This window comes from Pelobates fuscus, chromosome 6 (assembly GCF_036172605.1).
Source record: "Pelobates fuscus isolate aPelFus1 chromosome 6, aPelFus1.pri, whole genome shotgun sequence".
NCBI lineage: Eukaryota > Metazoa > Chordata > Amphibia > Anura > Pelobatidae > Pelobates > Pelobates fuscus.
The window spans coordinates 294,443,081-294,462,844 of record NC_086322.1 but is presented as its reverse complement, the minus strand read 5'-3'; the positions used below and the strand labels follow the sequence as shown (position 1 = coordinate 294,462,844).

General features: G+C 44.3%; 1 protein-coding gene across 2 annotated transcripts; it reads left to right on the top strand.

Annotated features, from left to right (window-relative positions):
• Positions 1 to 1,702: 1,702 nt before the first annotated feature.
• On the top strand, positions 1,703 to 18,260 carry HM13 (histocompatibility minor 13). 2 transcript variants are annotated; one of them, XM_063459513.1, is made up of 13 exons: positions 1,703 to 1,973; positions 3,093 to 3,191; positions 6,958 to 7,040; positions 7,257 to 7,345; positions 9,949 to 10,034; positions 13,654 to 13,779; positions 13,892 to 13,949; positions 14,304 to 14,387; positions 14,946 to 14,982; positions 16,324 to 16,426; positions 16,597 to 16,682; positions 16,937 to 17,117; positions 17,901 to 18,260. In XM_063459513.1, exons 1-12 carry the CDS (start codon positions 1,797 to 1,799, stop codon positions 17,085 to 17,087), a joined length of 1,179 nt encoding a protein of 392 aa, XP_063315583.1. In that variant the 5' UTR covers positions 1,703 to 1,796; the 3' UTR covers positions 17,088 to 17,117; positions 17,901 to 18,260. The 2 variants fall into 2 exon arrangements, with proteins under 2 accessions (XP_063315583.1, XP_063315584.1); XM_063459514.1 differs by lacking the exon at positions 16,937 to 17,117 and having other exon boundaries at positions 1,705 to 1,973.
• Positions 18,261 to 19,764: the final 1,504 nt, after the last annotated feature.

The following is a 19,764-nucleotide window of genomic DNA, read 5'->3' as shown; positions in this document are numbered from 1 at the left end:
TTGGAATCAGAAAAATACCTGAGAGCTACAAGGAATTTTGATACGCCCTGTTTTCACAGTTAAAGTGTGAGTGATCCATTTGGCACATACCACTAATATAAATATATCAAACGGAGTTGCACTATGTTATTTTTTATTTCCCTATAGTTGGATTGACCCATATTTGTTTTCTTTAGGAAAGCTTATGGCCTTCAAGAGTAACCTCTACCTCACATACCTGTCTCTTGCTCTCTCCTAAAGGGCAACACTCTACTCTCTCCTCCAGCTCTGCTTCACTCCCACCTTCTTACAATGATATTTCCTGTCCTATTGTGTTTTACACCCCACCTTGTATAGACTGTAAGTTCGTTTGAGCAGGGCCCTCTTCAACCTATCGTTTCTGCAAGTTTCTTGCAATTGTCCTATTTATAGTTAAATGCCCCCTCTCATAATATTGTAAAGCGCTACGGAATCTGTTGGCGCTATATACAGTATCTCACAAAAGTGAGTACACCCCTCACATTTTTTGTAAATATTTTATTGTATCTTTTCATGTGACAGCACTGAAGAAATGACACTCTGCTACAATGTAAAGTAGTAAGTGTACAGCCTGTATAACAGTGTGAATTTGCTATCCCCTCAAAATAACTCAACACACAGCCATTAATGTCTAAACCGTTGGCAACAAAAGTGAATACATCCCTAAGTGGAAATGTCCAAATGTCCATCTTCTTGGGCGGTCCTCTTCTGTTTGTGGTAGAGACAACGTCAATGCTGTATTCCCGCACATGCGCGAGAGTAAAGCAGTGAAGTCTATGGAGGATCTTCTAATCAATTCCCTGCAGCCATCACTGGTGACGACTGGGGGGGAGGAGGATTGATACTTCTAGAGACAGCAGTAGCTCCGCCCAGTGTCTAGAAGTGTCAGGTAAAGAAAAAAATACTGAGACAAAGTAGTCCCTATTTTTATCTCGGTAAATCTCTTGACTGGGTTGGAATTTCAGTAAAATTTTAACGCGGTCGATATGAGTATTTCATGAAGAATTTGTCTTTATGAAATACTAATTTTGGGGCGGGTGGAATGTGACAGTGTCGCCTTAAATGGCCTGAAACGTGGCGCAAGAGTATCTAATCGCGTGCTGGCGCTGTGCTTTACGCGAAGCCGCTCTGTCCAGTAACGCAGACTGATTGGGTCTAAACTGACATGTCCGTTCTCAGTTACAATTATTTTGGCCCAAAATTTGAAATTCACTTCAAATTCCTTAAAAAATTTCCATTTAGTGAACTGGGTGTTTTTTTGTTTTATTTTTACAAGTTCAGCTGATTAAGTCCAACATTTCATGTTCCCTGGTCTTACAATTCACAGTTTAGTGAATAAGCCCCAGCTGTGATACATTGAGTCACTGTATATTTTCTGACACTAAGCCCCGCCCCCTAGATACCACCTCCCCCTGGTTGCTAGGAGATTGCCAGGAGCCTCAGACAATGGAGTTCTAATCCCCGGAGAAGGCGTGACGCACTCATGCCTGTCCTTTCACAATGTGTCCCCAGCGCGGAGCGCGGAGTTCTACGGCGGCGGCCATTTAACTGGAGACCAGCGTGCATTGACATTCAATGAAGAGTCTTCAACAAAATGGCTCCCGGTGGCGGAGACACGGAGCGGCCGCTGCGTTGTGGTTGTTGTTTAGCACTCTGTATGCACAGCCCGTCCCCTGAATTTGACGTCACTTCCCGCAGGTTTCTGTAACGTGTCCTTACCGGCTGAGCCAGGGAAGCCGAGCGAGCAGTGAGAGCAGGAACCCCCTCAGACACCGGACATGGCGGAGCTGGAACCCGCCGCTCTGCTCAATGAGACCGAGGCGGCCGCGAACGGCACCGCCAAGCTGGGGAGCTCCCCCGAGGGTGCCGCGCTGGCCTATGGCAGCCTCCTCACCATGGCCCTCCTGCCCATCTTCTTCGGGGCCATGAGGAGTGTCAGCTGTGCCCGGGGCAAGGTGAGCAGCCTGTGGGAGCCTGGCTGGGAGTAATAAGGAGCCCCTGGCTGGGAGTAATAAGGGGCCCCTGGCTGGGAGTAATAAGGGGCCCCTGTCTGGTACCTTAGGAGGGCTCCAGGTAGTGGCCCCAGGTAGTGGCCCCTGGCTTGGACCTTAGGTGGGCCCCAGGTAGTGGCCCCTGGCTGGGACCTTAGGAGGGCCCATGGCTGGGAGTAATAAGGGGACCCTGGCCGGGACTGTGGGAGGGCCCCAGGTAGTGGCCCCTGGCTGGGGCTGATTGTATGACCTGTCAAGAAACCCATTGAAGTGGCCCTGGCTGGTAGTAATAAGGGACCCCGGGCTAGGAGTAAGCTGGGTCTCAAGCAGTGGTCCCTGGCTGAGCATATGGAGCCCTTATTACTGTAACAGATGGCGGCTTTAGGTTTGGAGTAATAAGGGGCCCCTGGCTGGGAGAAAGCTGTTACTCTGGTGGACCTGAAGCAGTGACCACTGGCTGGGAATATGGAGCCCTAATTATTCAACTGATGGCAGGACCTGACAGGATCCCATGGCAGTGGCCCCTGGCTGGGAGTAATAAGGGGACCCTGGCTGGTAGAGCTGAAGCTAATTGCATAACTGCTGGGAAATCCCAAGCTGTCAATCTGTGGCCCTTGACTGGAGAAATGAGGGGCCTTCATAAGAGCTCTGGATCCATTCTGGTAAACCCAAATTGTCTATTGACTCGGAGAACTGGCATTAGTGACATTAAATGTCAGCATATGCCACTCAGGAGCCCTCATTTTAGGTCTAGCAGATTTTGTTTGATAAGTACCGTAGTAAGTTCCTTCCTCTCAAGTACCAGATCAGTCGAGTACTGATGTGATGTGATGTGGCGAGGGTGGCATGGACACAATCAAACTCTGGTTATAATTCTTTAGAGAAGCATTTAATTTTGTAATTTCATGTTACACAGTTTAACTCTGTCCTAAATAAAACATTGTAATCTAGATTTGTCAGAAATACAATATGTTTTATCTATGTAATATCAGCAACTGCCACCAGTTATGTCATACCAATTTTTTTTTTTACCTGTTACTTTCAGCTTCCTAATGTATAAACCTTTTCTCATCACCTCTGCAGAATTCCAGTGACATGCCTGAAACAATTACTAGCCGAGATGCTGCTCGGTTTCCGATCATTGCCAGTTGTACTCTCTTTGGACTCTATATATTCTTTAAAGTAAGTGCTGAATATTGTGTGTATTTTAACTGTATTGCGTTCGATTAATCGTTTTTTTTTTTAAATATTTTTTTTACCTGGCTTCTATTTTGGTTTTAAGCAGAAGCAATTTTATAAAATTGTTTCTCTAGATTTCTGGAAAAGATTCATACTCTGTTCATACTCTTTAAAAGTAGCCACTGATATTGGTTCAGCTGTACTGTATCACCTATTTTAAAAGCAACTTTATTTCTTTGATATTGGAGATTTTGCAATAACTACGCCACAATAAGATTTAAGTTCATCCTTTGCTGAGCAGGCTGTAAACCTTTTAGTTAATATAAAGTGGCTCTATCACCTTCTTGGGGTCTCTGGATGTTTTTCGATGGTGACATTGCTTTGTGCGTGGTGGCCCAGGGGTGCAGCGAAGGGGAGTTATTCGAACCTGATGCTGTCCCTTGCAGGTGCTGCAATTTTCAGACCCTGATGCTTCATCTACCAGGAGCTCACACCAGTGCTGTAGTCTTGCACATGTGTGAGAGTACAGCACTAATATCTATGGTAGATCCAGTGAGACCGCAGGAGCCTCCATAGATTTTATCCCACATTGAGCAAGATAATGCCTTTTCCCATAACCATTGCTAGCAATGGCTGCGGGAAGTGTCAAAACCTGACGGCAATAATTTGTCATGTTTTGTAACTTAAGGATTTACCATAAGACAAAGTAGTCCTACAACGTGTCACTATTTGACTTTCTTCCATCTCTGATTGGATGTCCTCCCGCTTTCTGAAACTCAATCTCTCTAAAACCGAGTTTTTTATCTTTTCTCCTCATATTCCTGATCCTCTTCTTTCGCTCTCCCTGCAAGTTGATTGTACCAGCATCAGCCTGTCTGTGCAAGCTCTCTCTGTCTTGGTGTTCTCTGATCGTGGCCTTATATTTGCACCTCACATGCAGTCTATTGCCAAATCCTGCCATTTCCATCTTAAAAATATTGCCCATGGGGGGTGGGGCCTGATAGCCAAGATGGCCGGACGTGATTTTTGAAAGCTCCAGCTCCAGCACCAGCAGACACAATCCCACTAATCCTGTCAAAACAACAGAAGCCAGAAACTTAAGGAGCTTGGAAAGTGTCATAGGACCTAGCAGGAAACAGAATGATACCTGTCCCGTGCCGATCCTCACTACAAGAGCCTGAACCGGCCATGCGGCCTAAAACTAAGCGGAGCCTGCAGCATGAGGGAGGCAGCCGTTCACCCAGCAAGGGACCCGCTCACAAACGAGAAGCACACATTGCCCTGCTTCCCCCCCTGGACCGGTGGGGGTTATCCCGGTCCTCGCTGGGGACGATCACCCCCAATCAAGCAACAAAGCCCACAGACAGGCAGAAAGGCCAGGGCCTAACCAAGATGGCGGCTGGGATGCAGCCCGCGAAGGGGAGAACCCACATCAAGCCACCAACACATACTCTAGAGTTCTTTGACCAGCTTGGCGCGAGCCTCTGGACAGAACTCCATACCAAAGGTCGGATCTTTAAGCTAGAGTTGAAACAAGCAGCGTCCTGGATTCGCCCTACAATCCGACGCCAACTATGCAGACACCCGCCCACAGCTCCCAGGGCACTCTCCCTACGGAGGAGAAATGGTAAAGCCCTTCCTACTGTGTTTGTTATAATCCACCTCCTTTAGACTGTAAGCTTGCGTTAGTAGGGTTTTCATCAACCTATTGTTCCGGTAACATTTTGTAATTGTCTTATTTCTTACATTTCCTACTTTATAACATCGTAAAGCGCTGCGGAATAGGTTGGCGCTATGTAAATGCCAATAATAATTAGTTAATCTGTAGGTTGATTTCTGCAACTATTTTTTTGGGGGGGTCAGTCTGTTTTTTTTATTGAGGTAATGTTGCAAAGGTACAAATTGTGTAATATATGCAATAAAGAATAATCTATGGCATATAACTAAACAGTTGTCAGTCATCAGATATTCTTTATACCTTTTTTTCATTTTTAGAAGTGTGACAATATTGTCTAAGGCATTGCTAGATGCAACAAATACCACACAGTGTGTAACCCGTAATCTGCCTAATATCAAAAAAGTAGCATCGACATTATATGATAAGCGACCCTCTCCTCGGCGATTTAACTATGTTAAAGGAATTACTAATAAAACACTCGTTAGGCTAGCAGGCATTCCAGACTACCAAAAGAAATTAAATGGAGGAACAAAAAAAAGCCCAAACTTTAGGTTACATTATTCTGATTATGAAATGTATGAACCGAAAGGTCAGTAGACTACGAGGTGTGAACATGTTCAGTAAATGCAAACATGATAGTGGGGCATTAAGAACACCAGGAGCCTGCAGATGCTGTGTTTTTATATATCGGTAGGTATAAGTCACCTTAACCAACGGAGACACTGGGTGAGGGGGAAATTAGTCACAAATGAGAGCCTGAAGTTCCCTCACAGGAACTGATACAGCACCCACTATAGTGAGGTAACCTACAAAAACCTTTCAGGGTCCCGAGCATGCGAGGTAGAAGGGGCAGCTGGAGCCATGGACTGCAGTGGTATCTCCAATGTGTGGAAGAATGAAGCAGACTCATTCAGTGAGGTATGTCTCAGTGTGGTACTGCCTTGGACAACTTTAGTGGATCGTAGTGACAGTCGGGACTCCACACCAGCATTCTGTAATTGGCTTGTTACAGCACTAAGGGACCTGTGAAACTGCAAGGTGTTTCGGGTTAAGTCCCGTAAAGAAGGTGAGCTGAGAGGTCTTGAAATCAAACAGGGTCTTGCCCCTCACTGCTGCCAGGATGTAGTTTTTGTCTGTTAAAGAGTAACTGATAATTACACCCCAGGAGGTCAAAGATGGGGCTTGTCTATGTTTGTTGATTTGAAAAAAGCCATCCAGTACAGTCTTTTTAGCTTGAGTGTGTGGTAGGCTCGAAGATAATGTGGCCGAGGCAATTAATCTGAGATGACTCTGTGATTTTAATATTGGCGCTAGTATTCGTTGGGATTGCACATTGAGTGAACTGTACTTGTTGCAGGGACTTTCACAAACCCATCACCTCCTGCTGTATGTCTATGATATGCTTTTCAGAGGCCTGTGTTTGTGTGGTCACTGCTTGTTATTCTGTACAAATTACATTGAGGTCTGCGGCAGGGCTCAATTCTTGCAATAGGCTTTGAATGTCCTGCTTGGTAGCCGGTGTGAGTGCATCCTGCTCTACCTCCAATGCGATGGTTGACACTTGAGCAGGGGACTTCAGTGGTTCCTCCTGTTTCACATCTGAGCTGTTGGGGCCTGCGTCTTGGTCTGATAGGACCGTCATTGCTGCGTGTCCTTACTCGCACCAGCTTGTGAATTTAGAGTTCGACGTATCATAATGTCGGTGGAGTGCACTGAATTCTCTTGTGCTGTTGGATATATACGCGGGTTCTCTGCATTCCGTACTGAAACCAGTGAGCCAGCCTCAAAGGATCGAAAATTGTTGATTTTCTACAACTGTTTAATGTATTTTTTGTGTGTTTTTATAAATTGTGAATTTGCTCAGTAAAAGCTAATACTGCATGGATATCAACATATGTACCAATAGTTGTTATATAACTTTGACTCTCATAAGCCTTTTAGCAACCGTAACAATAACAGATGGATTGTAGAGTTTTAGAGGAGTTGTATCTACTAAAAGCTGCCTGTCTTTAATTTGACTTTTCCCAGGTGTTCTCATGGCCATTTCCTTTAGTCTGCACACTTTAAGCATTTTATTTCGCTTTATTCCAGATTTTCTCCCAGGAATACATCAACCTGCTTCTATCAATGTATTTCTTCGTTTTGGGAGTTCTGGCATTGGCTCACACCATTAGGTAACCCTACAGATTGAATTCCTCCCCCATCCCACCCATTTTCTGTCTACCATCATCCTTACCTTGCTTTTTTTCACCCATAAAACTGTCTCCAATTCATCTGCCCAATTTTTGTATTCATCCTTTACAATGCACCATTTCTCTATCCCACAATTACTTAAAGACGCTCTCTTCCAAATATCTCACCATGTTTATCTCTCTTTATATGTTTCTCAGTCCAGCCATGAACAGACTATTACCAGCAACTATACCTAACAAACAGTACCAGCTTCTCTTCACCCAGGGCTCGGGGGAGAGCAAGGAAGGTGAGATGCCGCATTTTGTGTAATTCGATCACACTGCCTTCGGACTCTTAGACAGGGCAGTCTTACCTGTGCTTCCTGTATATCAAACTGGTTCTGTAGCCGTTACTGACATGTCCGGTTTGTCTGTTGTACAGCACCGCAGAATATGTTGGTGTGAGGTGGAATTTACTTTAATAGATGGCTAACTTGTGTCTTGGCGAGGCAAAAAAAGCATAGGCATCGATCTGGCTTTAAAAGCGGTTTGTAATAATACAGTAGGTATTGTTTGATATATTGAAATGAGTGCAATAAATTATGATTTGTAAAAACGTCAATGCACCCATATTGGATGCAAGAAACGGCCATATTTGTTGTACATTCATGGTTTGAGTGTGAGGAAAGGTTAAATGTTCATTATAAATAATTCTTATAGTATAGTAGTACAGATCTCTAAGCTGTACATTAGGGGAGATAAATGTGTACTTAATTTGTATGGTGAGGTGTGAGAACACACCTGTGCAGATATGTAACTGAATGTTAAATACATATATTATTCATATTTGAAGTGGAAGAGATGAGTAAATGAGGCTGAGGTGTTTCCTGGGATTTCTTTTTTATTATTATTATTATTATTATTTGAAAATTAAAGGTAATATGCAATATAAGGATAGTGCACCAACTGAAGTTAAAAATTAACTCATGTTCATAAGCAGGTACACAACAATCTGTTAATCTCAATGGCACAACGCGTTTCACGCAGGGAGCACTTTATTCTAGCCGAATGCATTTAAATACATTGCTGAGGGGGGGCGGAGCCAAGCAACTGAACGGAGCAGACACACTTCATGAGAGCTCCCAGCAATCAAAGAATATTACACCCCATCTGGGACGCAAAAACCCCCAATACCTACCCCCGTGGAGTCACCTGATATTGGGGAACAGGGATGGGCCGAAAAACAAAAAAATTAAAGCCTGACAAACCACATTCGAGCCAGAATATCGGCAACCTCCTGCGCCGGGCTAACAGCATGGCTAGGCCCAAGATGGCCGCCTACCCCGAGAACTTCTCGGATATATCAGATGACTTCTACCTGGAGGGGGAGGAAGACGAAATGTCTGTACCACAACCCACCAAAACGGTCCCCAAAGGAACTGACTCCTCACCGGTCACCACCGAGGTCCTCACAAAGCTTCTAGCGACCCTCCAGAATACCATACTGGCGGACACAGCTAAGATCCGCGAGGACATAAGGGGCCTGTCGGGCAGGTTGGGCACCTTGGAGGGAACCTCCGGGGAACACACCAAGCAAATCTCCTCCCTACGACGGGAGATAGACCAACTTCATCGGCAGCACAAATCAAATGACCAACGCCTGGCCATAATGGAAGACACAAGGCGCAAAAACAACGTGAAAATAAGGGGAATCAAGGAGGACATACTGACCGAAGAGATGCCTCACCTCCTGCGGCGACTATTTATAGAACTACTACCCACGAGACAAGGCAGGATGGTAGGCCTAGAAGAATCCTTCCGAGTTCCCAAATCGCCCAAAGCACCAAAAGGATCCCCTAGGGACCTGGTGGTCCGCTTCCTGACCGGAAAAGACAAAGCTGCGATAATGTCCGTGGTCAGAGACCACACGCCATATGTCTTCGAGGACATGCACCTCACCTTCTTTGCGGATCTGTCAGGATACACTCTAGCGTGGAGAAGAACCATGGCACCATTTACTGCCATACTTAGACAACACAAGATATCATACCGCTGGCGAAGGGCACACAGATCCTACAGATCCTTTAGGACAATGTCACACAAGACGCTAAAGACCTCACGGAAGCTGCAGGACTGCTAGCCACACTGGGTTTGCCGCCGGACTCGATGGCCACCAATGGACAGCACAGGGCAGAACGAACCCCCCATAGATGGAACCCCTCCACAGCAAAACCGTTTGCACCCAGGGGACAACAACTGGCCTCCGGCACAACGGATAATACTTGAGCTCACCGACGACCGGACAGGAACTCTACCCGAGTACCCAATGTTTATAGACAAAATGTAATTCCCAGTTGATATCAGAAGGGTGGATCTCCACCGCACCCCAGCGGCCTACCCGGGCTCCTAAGCGCCGGCATCAGTGGACACCAGACTGTAAGATGACCTTGACCCTCCAAACATGCCTCACCTTTTCACTGTATATCCCTCCTAGCCATACAACCTAAAATGTGCACTGCTGGTCTCTACAATGACTCTCTAGAAATATTGATTTGTCTCTTTTTGTTTTTCTCTAGTTGCAATAGCTGCAAATGTCAATATACCAATAACTATGACAATGTTACTTTATTTGCTAATTTGCAATAGTTTATTCCGCAGGTATCCACATTGTTAAAAATGATATATGTTCACCAAGAGGCTCCTACCAGAAGTAATAAGTCTGTCATGCCTCTCAGGATTTTCTTTCCCTAGTATTGTTACATATACTGCTTGCATGTTTATTCTGCTCTTGGCTTACTTCGCTACAGAATTTGCTGGCACTATATAAATCATAAAATAATTACTGCATTGTACAATGCTGTTTTCCGGGAGTGTGTGCCCTGTCTAACTAGTTTTGTTTCTCGGTTTGTAGACATTTTGAATTACGAGTTCGATACTCGGGATCTTGTCTGCCTCGGGTTGAGTTCAGTCGTTGGAGTCTGGTACATCCTGAAGAAGGTGAGGCCTGGATTATATATCAAAAGGTTTTATTTCCTTGCAGAATCGCATGAATACAGCCAGGTTTAGCTCTAAATAAGGTAGTCTGGACCTGAATGTGGTTGAAGAAAGTGAAGTTGTCCCTGCCTTTACATTCCTTACAATTTGTTGATTTTCTAATGAAATTGATCTTGCCCAGTCTCGACCCTTTTACCCACTGACATCACTTGCATCTACTGCTCTCTGAGTAGGACAGAGACTGGTGCTGAGTGCTGACTTGCACTGCATACACTGCTTCTTCATATGACATCCTATGTATACAGCTGTTTAAATCCCCATAGAAATCAATGCAGTGTGAACTGCATACAGCCCTGTAAACCCATTTAAATCACTGCAGCTGAGCGATCGCGCTCAGCCGTGGTGATTCTAGGGCTAAAGAGAGTACCCCTGGGTCTGAACAAGCCCTGGCAGTCTCTCTGCATGTCCTGAAGCTGGTTGTGATCGGTGCTTGGCTTTGTCAGCTGTCCAGCGCTGATCACTGTGTAATTGGCTGGCAAAGATTGCTTGATTTAATATTACAGGGAAATTTTCCTGTAATACTGAAAACGGCCAGTAGATGGCGGCTACGTACCATTGACTGTTTTAACCAGGAAACCAATTGCTGATATCAGTACTGATATTTGCAGAGGGTTTCCTTAGGGTTAGAGTAAGGTAAGTGAGAAATGCTGGATTTTGGTTTATCCTGGGCTAGGGATAGTGTAGGGTAAGTTTAGTGTAGGTGCATAGTAAGTGAAAAGGTTGGTATAGACTACCAAAAATGAAATCACGAAAGTGGTCATGGTGGTGTTAGTAACCCTTCAATTCTTTATTTTTTGTGTTATTTACCTACTGTTGAAGGACACTTAAAGGGACACTCCACCGCCCAAATACAAAATAAAAATCGCTGTTTAGTAGACATACCCCAAATGAAAACCTACGTGCATTTAATTGTTTTTTTTTTTTTCATCGAGGTTATATCTAAAAACAGCTTGCAAACACTGCAGATCTCTTGGATATGCTGCCTTTGCAAGCCCTCCCCTTCTAACCCCGCCCAGACTTTCTGTGGCTGTCCAATCACAGACTTCCCAATGCAGCTCAATGAGAAGTCTTTGCAAGGCAGGTGCTCTGGGCAATTGCTGCCTCTTCAGTTCACTGCAAATAAGCAAAGTTCTGGAATGTCCCTTTAAGGTATGTTTACTTAACAAATTATTTATTAGTTATTTTATATAATAGCAGTTACTTTAGATATTTGGAATCGTGACAGTTGTTGATTAAAGTGACGGGCGGAGCCTGGCTTCCGGGCTGCATGGACGTGCTGCTACAGAGCTCCTGAACGCAATGGCACAATTTGGGGCAAAAACCCCAAAAAACAAGCACGTACAGCACCTGGAGGGTGATAGAAACGTGGGGGACACCCGGACAAAGCGAAGGATACCAGCCGTTAACCCACTGCCTACCGGGAACCGGCACCAGCAACTTGAGGCCTACTTGAGACCCTGTAGGGGAGAGGCGGCCGCTCTCCTCGCGGGTAACCCAGTGCATGGAACCCCCACGCTACTCGCCTCCTACCCCCCCTTTGGACCGGCGGGGGTCATCCCGGTCTGCAAAGTCTGTTCGGATCCACCAGCTATACGGGGAAGCGAAGCGGAGATAAAGCAAAGCCGGCACCCACACAGCTCCTCCAAGATGGCGACAGCCGACACGCTGACTGCAAATAATAAGCTACAGCTAAAGTTGATCCGACGAGACACAGCTCGGCGCCTGAACGCGATATTCAGCCGTTTCTGGGCACAACTCAACGACCGCATAAGAGCAGCACAAAGCACTCAGGAACCTGCACAGACGGCGGGTAAGAGAGGCAGCTGGCGGCAGGGGCAGGGAGGGGAACCCTCGGGCATAGCGACAGGCAACCCACACACCCCCATACCACAGAGCCCACCCGGGCTGAAGGCCAAAAGGGAGAAACCCCGGACGCATCGTCCACAAGCAAGGAGGCGTTACCCCGGACGCATCGTCCACAAGCAAGGAGGCGTTATCGCCGCAAGCGGCCAAAGACCAGCAGGCCCTCCATTGCCCCCGAGAGGGGAAGCAACTCAAGCTCCAGTAGTCTTCGAGTTTGTGGCACCGAGATGCAGGCCTACAAAACAGCCTGGGGCTGGAAGGATGTCACCACACTGCGCACTGCCACCGCGGCCTTCAACATCACACCGACCACTACTCACTGTCCCACAAGAGAAGACATCGGCTGATAGAGACTATCACTGAACCAATTGTATGGCGGCAGCCTGCAGAATCCCAATGGCGAACCCAAGGCGCCTTTACCACGCCACTTACCAAGCATATGGACTGTACCGGGCAGCAGGACACTCTAGGGTCCCTTGACTATACCCCAGACAACAATGAACACTTATTATGGGACTCATCCAAGGCTAACTAGTTTCTTGAAAAAATATTATGTTTTGCACTGTTAGCTAGTCTCTCCCCAAATTGTCTACCGTGCTTTCTCCGCATGCCATTTCTCAACTCCCCCTCTCATGCATTGTTAAAGGCATATTGCTAACTATCTTAATATTGTCTGAATGTGCCTTAATTTACTAATTAGCAACTGCGCGATCTGAGGCGTAGTCCATAGTCAATAAGGTGTGCATAGCTTGTTAGAGACTCCCCAATTTTTGAGGGGGACATACTAGCTCAGTCCTGTTCAATTCGTAGCCTGTAATTTTTGACCCTACATCGTTTATTGTATTAGCATGTTCCTACCTATGCGACAGGGAAATCTTGCACCTGCTTCTTAATTTTATACAAAGCTTACATATTTTAAAAAGAGTGTGATACCAGCATGTAACCTTATCCTGAACCTATTATACTAAAAATGTGCACTGTCTAACAATTACCCTACTTGTTACCTATGCCAAGCAGCTCAAGGAATGCCGTTGGGGTACCTAGAGCCAGTTGTAATCTCTATATGCACTGCAAAAAAAAAAAAATTAAAAAAAAAAAAAAAGTGGCAAAAACGGCTAAATAAATTACATTAATGGATTTAGTGAGATTGATAATTGCGAATTTAACTCAACACTGCCATCATGTGTTGGAAAAGTAGTTTGTGGTTTGTTACAGTCTAAGAAACTTGTTTTAATTTTTATTATTCCTGGAGACAGACAACATCACACACACAATTTGAGCTACCCGTGGGATTTCATTAAGTTAATGCAAGAATGCGGTTTGCATAAATGGTTGGAATATGACTACAGCTCTGTTTAATTTGCAGAAGTAGGATTTCCTTTTTAACTGTGAAACAAAATCAGACGTGGGGATTAGAGGCACTTGCAGTGCAGTCAAAATGCAGACTAAACATTTGGTAATAATTTCTAACTATATATTTGGTACAAATCTAGCAAGAATAATGCACAGAATTAGGGAATGTCTTAACATGAAGCAGACTTTATTCACCTTAATATGAAACGTGGTGACAAGTGACTATTATTTTTATGTCTCCTGACTTTGTGTGATATCACGTCCAGTTTATTACCTTCTGCCTCTACCGCACAACCTGTTCTTCACTGCTAGTATGTTCTTGTTTAGTTTCACTTTGTCTCCCCAGCATTGGATTGCCAATAACCTATTTGGTTTGGCTTTTGCTCTTAACGGCGTGGAGCTTCTGCATCTGAACAACGTCAGTACCGGCTGCATCCTGTTGGGGGGGCTGTTCATCTACGACATCTTTTGGGTAAGTAAAGTAGTTAATACAGAATGCTGTCATGTTTTGGTGTCGATGGACAGGTGGGCGATAGGTGAAAGTAATTAATCATTCCCCCCCCCCCCTCTGTCTTTTGATGTAGGTTTTTGGGACCAATGTCATGGTTACTGTGGCTAAATCTTTCGAGGCACCAATAAAATGTAAGTTTCTGTTTAGAAATCTTTAAATTATCCCAATTTCCTTCTCACTCTTCCCATGTCTTAATCATCTGCTCATGTCTCACACCCATTCTTTTTTTTTAACTCTCGCTTAATTTCCAAATTTCTCCCTACAGTTTTCCTATATACCCTTCCTCCTATGATTCTTTCTGCCTTGTGCTTCTTCCGGGTCAGTGGTAACAACCTGGTGCCTCTCCACCTGTTGTGAAGATACTACTCCCACAATGCTTTGCTGAGTCGTTATGCTCTACAATAGCTGAAAAAGTCCCATTTAGACGCCCATTCCCGTGTTGTATTTCATTAACCAGTGTTTTTCATTATTTCCCTTTCTGACAGTGGTGTTCCCCCAAGACCTCCTTGAGAGGGGCCTGGAAGCCAATAACTTCGCCATGCTGGGACTTGGCGACATCGTCATTCCAGGTCAGTCTTATGTCAAACTATGAAACCATCTATTATTGCTTCTTCACGTGTCTCCTGGCCTCATGCATCTCAAAGGCATGTAAAGATTATAAATTGGGACATTTTCTCAGAAGTGCCAATTTTGTGGATAATGTGCAAAATGCCAAGCTTTAAAGAGGGGAGCTGGAATTATTTTTATAAATCATTGATATACACGCGTTTAGCCACAGCCAGGCTTGGCAGGTCCCTTCCCTAGCTACAAACATCTTGTTTATATCCTGCTTGGGGCAATGTTGTATCCCAAGTTGTCTTGAAAACACTCACCTCTATGGGCTCACCCATCACTGCTGGGAGGCTGTTGGTAATACAGGTTTGTATTCCTAATGTGATAGTGTTCCTTTAATAAATGGCAATTAATTACATAACATGCTGCCGGGGCTAACGAGTACCCCTTGCATCATTTAGGAATATTACATGACCTGCATTCTATATAATATTACAGCCGCCACTTCCTCCCCTCCTTTGTTCTGCAGAGAAACCAGTATGCCAACTTCTCCTATTTGCTCTCTTCCTCTCCAGGTATTTTCATTGCTCTGCTGCTTCGTTTTGACATCAGGTGAGTGTAGTGGCGTGAGGGATTATGGGTATGAAATGTACCAGGCAATGTCTTTACTATTTACTCAACAGGGAACAAGGAAGAATTGATAAGAGATTAGAAATGGCCTTATTAGACAAACTTAAAATGTACGGATTCATATTCCCAGCGCGGTTATTTCTGGTTGCAGTTTGGCTGTATTCTCCATTTTAGTAAACTAGATTGTGAGCTCTTCACTAAACTCCAAATTGTAGCAAACTGATATCTGAATTGCAAAATTAAGGCTAAAATAGGTGATTCCAAGTAATGGCGTGGCGGTCTTACCCTAATTTTGCAGCTCTGATTTCTGTTCTCCACAATTTAAAATGTTAGATGTTATTGGAGAATGGTCCATTTATCTTGCATTCACCTGATTGGGCTTCGTATGGGACGACAGCCTCTGAAACCAAGTGAAACGTGACAGATGCGTCTATATAGAACCACACGCGAAACCTACAGAACATAAACTGGTGTTTGTGTGAGTTTAAAAGGGAACTGTCCCATCCCAAAAATGTTAATATACTGTTTACTTATTCCTATTTCTACCACCTATATATTTTTTGACGTGTTAATAACATTTGAAAGTAAAAATTCACACCCTGTTATCATGCAGCTGGGCACCTCCATCTTAGTTCCCTGTTAAATCTTTCTCCTCCTCATTTGCAATGTGTGCCCTGGCTTTACCTTGTCTAACATGGATTATTATGTCCTTGCTAAATGTTTAATATAAAATAAACAAATAAGAGTATCGCATGACAAAAAGTTTAATACAAGTTATAGGTGATTTTATTCAATGGCATATTTTCTAAAGGTCTATTAGAGGCTTGCCAGGCAAGCAGGGATGTAAGGTAAAATACATCCCCGTCAGGAATGTGTCTTAAAGTGACAAAATAGGCACCCAGTCCACTTCAGCTAATTGAAGTGGTCTGGGTGCTGTGCTCCCTTTGCACTTAGTGCTGCAATGTAAAACGTTCCAGAGAACGGCGGGGAAGGAGCATGGGCGGAGCCTGACCAGCGCAGAGGGACGTCAGTGCTGGATTCAGGCAAGTGGCTGTAGGGGTTTTAACCCCTTCAGCCCTGCAGGAGGGGGTCTCCGAGGGAGAGGGGCACTCCAGGAGCCTATAGTGCCAGGAAAACTGGCTTTTTTTCCTGGCACTATAGGATCCCTTTAACTGTTGGATGGGAAGGGAAGTCAATGACGGCCATGTGAGTGGTGTGATGCGTTTTGTTTTGCATATTATGTTTCAATATGAAACATAAGTGAGAGAGTTTTATTTATTGAGACCTGACCAGGATTGATTGCAGTGTATTTATATTTTTCAGCTTGAAGAAGAATTCACATACTTATTTCTACACCAGCTTTGTGGCGTATGTGTTTGGTCTGGCGTTGACCATTTTTGTGATGCACACCTTCAAACACGCACAGGTGAGCATTGCATGGCAACTTTCCAACTATTGGCACACAGTGTCTTCACATTTTATATATATATATATACGTCAGTGCCTCTGCTAGCCAGATACTTTATTAATTCCTCTCCATGTAACGTAGAAAATTGCTGTTACCGATTTATCTGATCTCTTTACTTGATCCCACAGCCGGCTCTCCTGTACCTGGTCCCAGCCTGTATTGGATTCCCCCTGATCGTTGCCTTGCTGAAAGGAGAACTGACTGAGATGTTTAGGTGAGCAGGTTACATGGGGTTTCACTAGGAGGAGTGGAGTAGAATAGAAGAGGTCAAGCACTGCAACTTGCTGTCTTCAAACTTTCCTGTCTCCCATTTTTGCTGTTCTCTGTACTGAGCCTCTTTCACCCCCTGTGTTCTCTTATCTCTTTTTTTCCCCCATTGGTTTTGTCACCATACCCCACTTGTCCCGTCTCTTCTTCTCTCGTTCTTCCTCTTCACTCCTGTTCTTCCCCCACCCACGTCTTTCACAGCTATGAGTCCTCTGCGGAGCTCCTACCTCATACTCCTCGCCTCTCTCACTTTCCGGCGGTCTCTGGATCTCCTGCTAGTCTGGCCGAATCCATGCAGCAGAAAACCTGCTCCCCCCGCCGCAGGCGGCATCTGAACCCCAGCTCCATGTGAAGGGCCTTTCTCCTATCTGCATTCAGACAGGTGCTTCGTAGCTAGATGACACTGCCTTTATCTCCATGCCTACTGACTTATTAGGACACATATAGATAATAGCCCAGGACACTCCCAAACTTCCCCAACTTTAACTGACCACAAACTAATGTAATATCTGCATTTACGTAAAGTAATTCTCGCTCTTTCTTGGTATTTAGCCATATCGCCCTCCCAATTCCTTTCTTTCATCTTTCTATTTATACCATTTCCCTGTGATTTCCATAGCGCTAACCCTCTCATTCCGACTTACACTTCACAACGCGTGCCATAGCACCCCCTACAGATAACTCAAGTACTGCTACTGGTTTTTGGTTTAGATATAAGAAAAAAAGCAAAGACTAGGGTGGTGCGTATATGAACTAGGTAGAAAACTGCTGGTTATGGATAATGAGGATTAGAAATGGCTGGATTTTAACTAGAATTGCCACATGACCTGGGTTTGCAAGGTTTTTGTATTCTGTTGGACATGACTTAATTACAGTAGACAGATTACAGAAATCACAAGTCTCTAGTGATCTGGCAAAACTAGTCTTACTGGAATATCAGATTAAAGCCCCTGTAGTGGGATTCCTCATATTTTAAAGGAATATAATTTAAGAGAAGAAATACTAGCACAGCGTCCACATGAGCCATTAGTCAGTATAGAAGCACACCGTGTTAATTATTCATCCTGGGGCGTTGATGGGAGGCGAGATGGGTTTGAAGAATAAGGAAGTTTGAGGTTTTAGTATTGGATGAACCCTTTGTCACTTGCCTCCTCTTTTCTTCCAGATATGAAGAGCAGCCAAAGGAAGTGCCCACAGACAACACGGATGAGACGGATAAAAAAGAGGATTGAGCCCCCACGCTACCCTGTTGTGTCATTAAGGGGGGGAGGGCTAAAATCTCTAAGAGAGAATGAGCCCCTTCCTCTTGCCATCTCTGTGTGTAAAACTGCTTGTGCCCCCTTAAGTGTCCCCTCGCCTGTCTTGGGCCTCCCCGTGTACCCTATGAGTGTCGCTGGGCCGGTATTTTTATATTTTGTATGGTGGATTTGCTTTATGGTATTAAATAGTCAGTGACTATGTGTCTGTGCGCCACCCTCGCCAAAAGTGTTGAGGAGGTGCCGACAGATATCGCTGTATATATGAAGAGATGTCTTGTCCTCCTCTGTGCAAACCCTTCCCCCTCCCAGGTCAAAGATGACAAGGGGAAGATGCCTAATGTCCATCTGATTTGGGCTCTGGATTCTGAAAGTATACATTTTAAGGTTCTCTCCATACACCTTGTGGGACTTACAGGCTGACTCTACCAGTGCTGATAGAATAACGTACATTATGGGATGTTTACATTGTACTTTTCTTATTGCCCCAAAACTGTCGGTCTTCAGTCTTATCCACTTAATATAGATTAATTATTGTTGCCCTGTATCTCCCAAACTTCTTCCTCCGTTCTGCGCTGTGTGGCCCTTTTCTATTACTCCTGGCATAGGGACATCAGCAGCGCTGAGCGGCCCTCCAGCGCTGACCACACCTCCCAGGTTTTCCAGCTGTGTTCTCCTATCTACGACACAGTTCAAGATGTTGCATATTTCAGTAGCGAGAATGCCCTTTTTTTTTTTGTTGACACTTCCTTTTTCTGTTGTGTTCAACCAGACCTTTTTTTTTGGGGGGGGGGGGGGGGGGGGGGGACGGTTTGTGCTGGTTCCTTGTTGATGCACCTCCTACATATTTTCTGTTCCTTATTTAATGCGTATGAGTGTGGTTTAGACTGAATGCTCTGATGGTTTTTATCACTAGCTGAAACAATTCTTACCCTGTAGTTAAGTTTGCCGATACGTTCTTTTGTATCTTAACGAATGTCTGCTGTGGTACTAGTTATATTCCCTTCGAAAATAGTACGACACAGACTCTCTGCCCTCCTGGCTGTCTATACCAGCTTTCGTATCAAGGCTGACATATTTAATTTCCGTGTTTCTATATTATTTCCAGATGAGAATACTTTTTAGGAACTACATCTAGTGCAACAACCTATGTGTGCATTCCGGCAGTATAGAAACTTTCATTTATGTTTTTCCAATTCTCAAAAAAATGGTCTTAGCATTTTTCTGCGTTTTCTTTTAACCCTTCAGGAGCGGACTGTGTTCCATGCACCATAAAAAAATAATATAAAAATAAAAAAATGCCAAAAACTTAAAAAGCCAACCATGGGAGCTTTATCATCAGCTAACATTTTCGAGATCTAATATGTAAAGTGTTTATTAGGGAAACAAGTGGATAGAGTGCACAATATATAAATAATAAATGAATTGCTTTTAACCTGGTATTTAATCAGATGGTCTATTGTTTTGTTATTTTAATTGGAATACAGAAGAAAAGAATGGATCCTAGATCGGCAATACGATCTTGCAGTCCGTTTTGCTAGCCAATCAAGAGGTTCCCTCTGTTTAAAAGATGACCAGATGAAAATGAGCTTTCTTTTAGCCTGTTAAACAGCCGTTACTCACTTGCACTGTTGAAATGTAATTGAAGTGCTCCCATTGATACAACACACAAACCTGCTTTTTTTTTTTTTTTTAAATCCTTTATTTTAGGGTGTTCGCAATGCAATTGGAAAGCATTCAGAACAAGAATACAATTATACAACACAAGGGTAT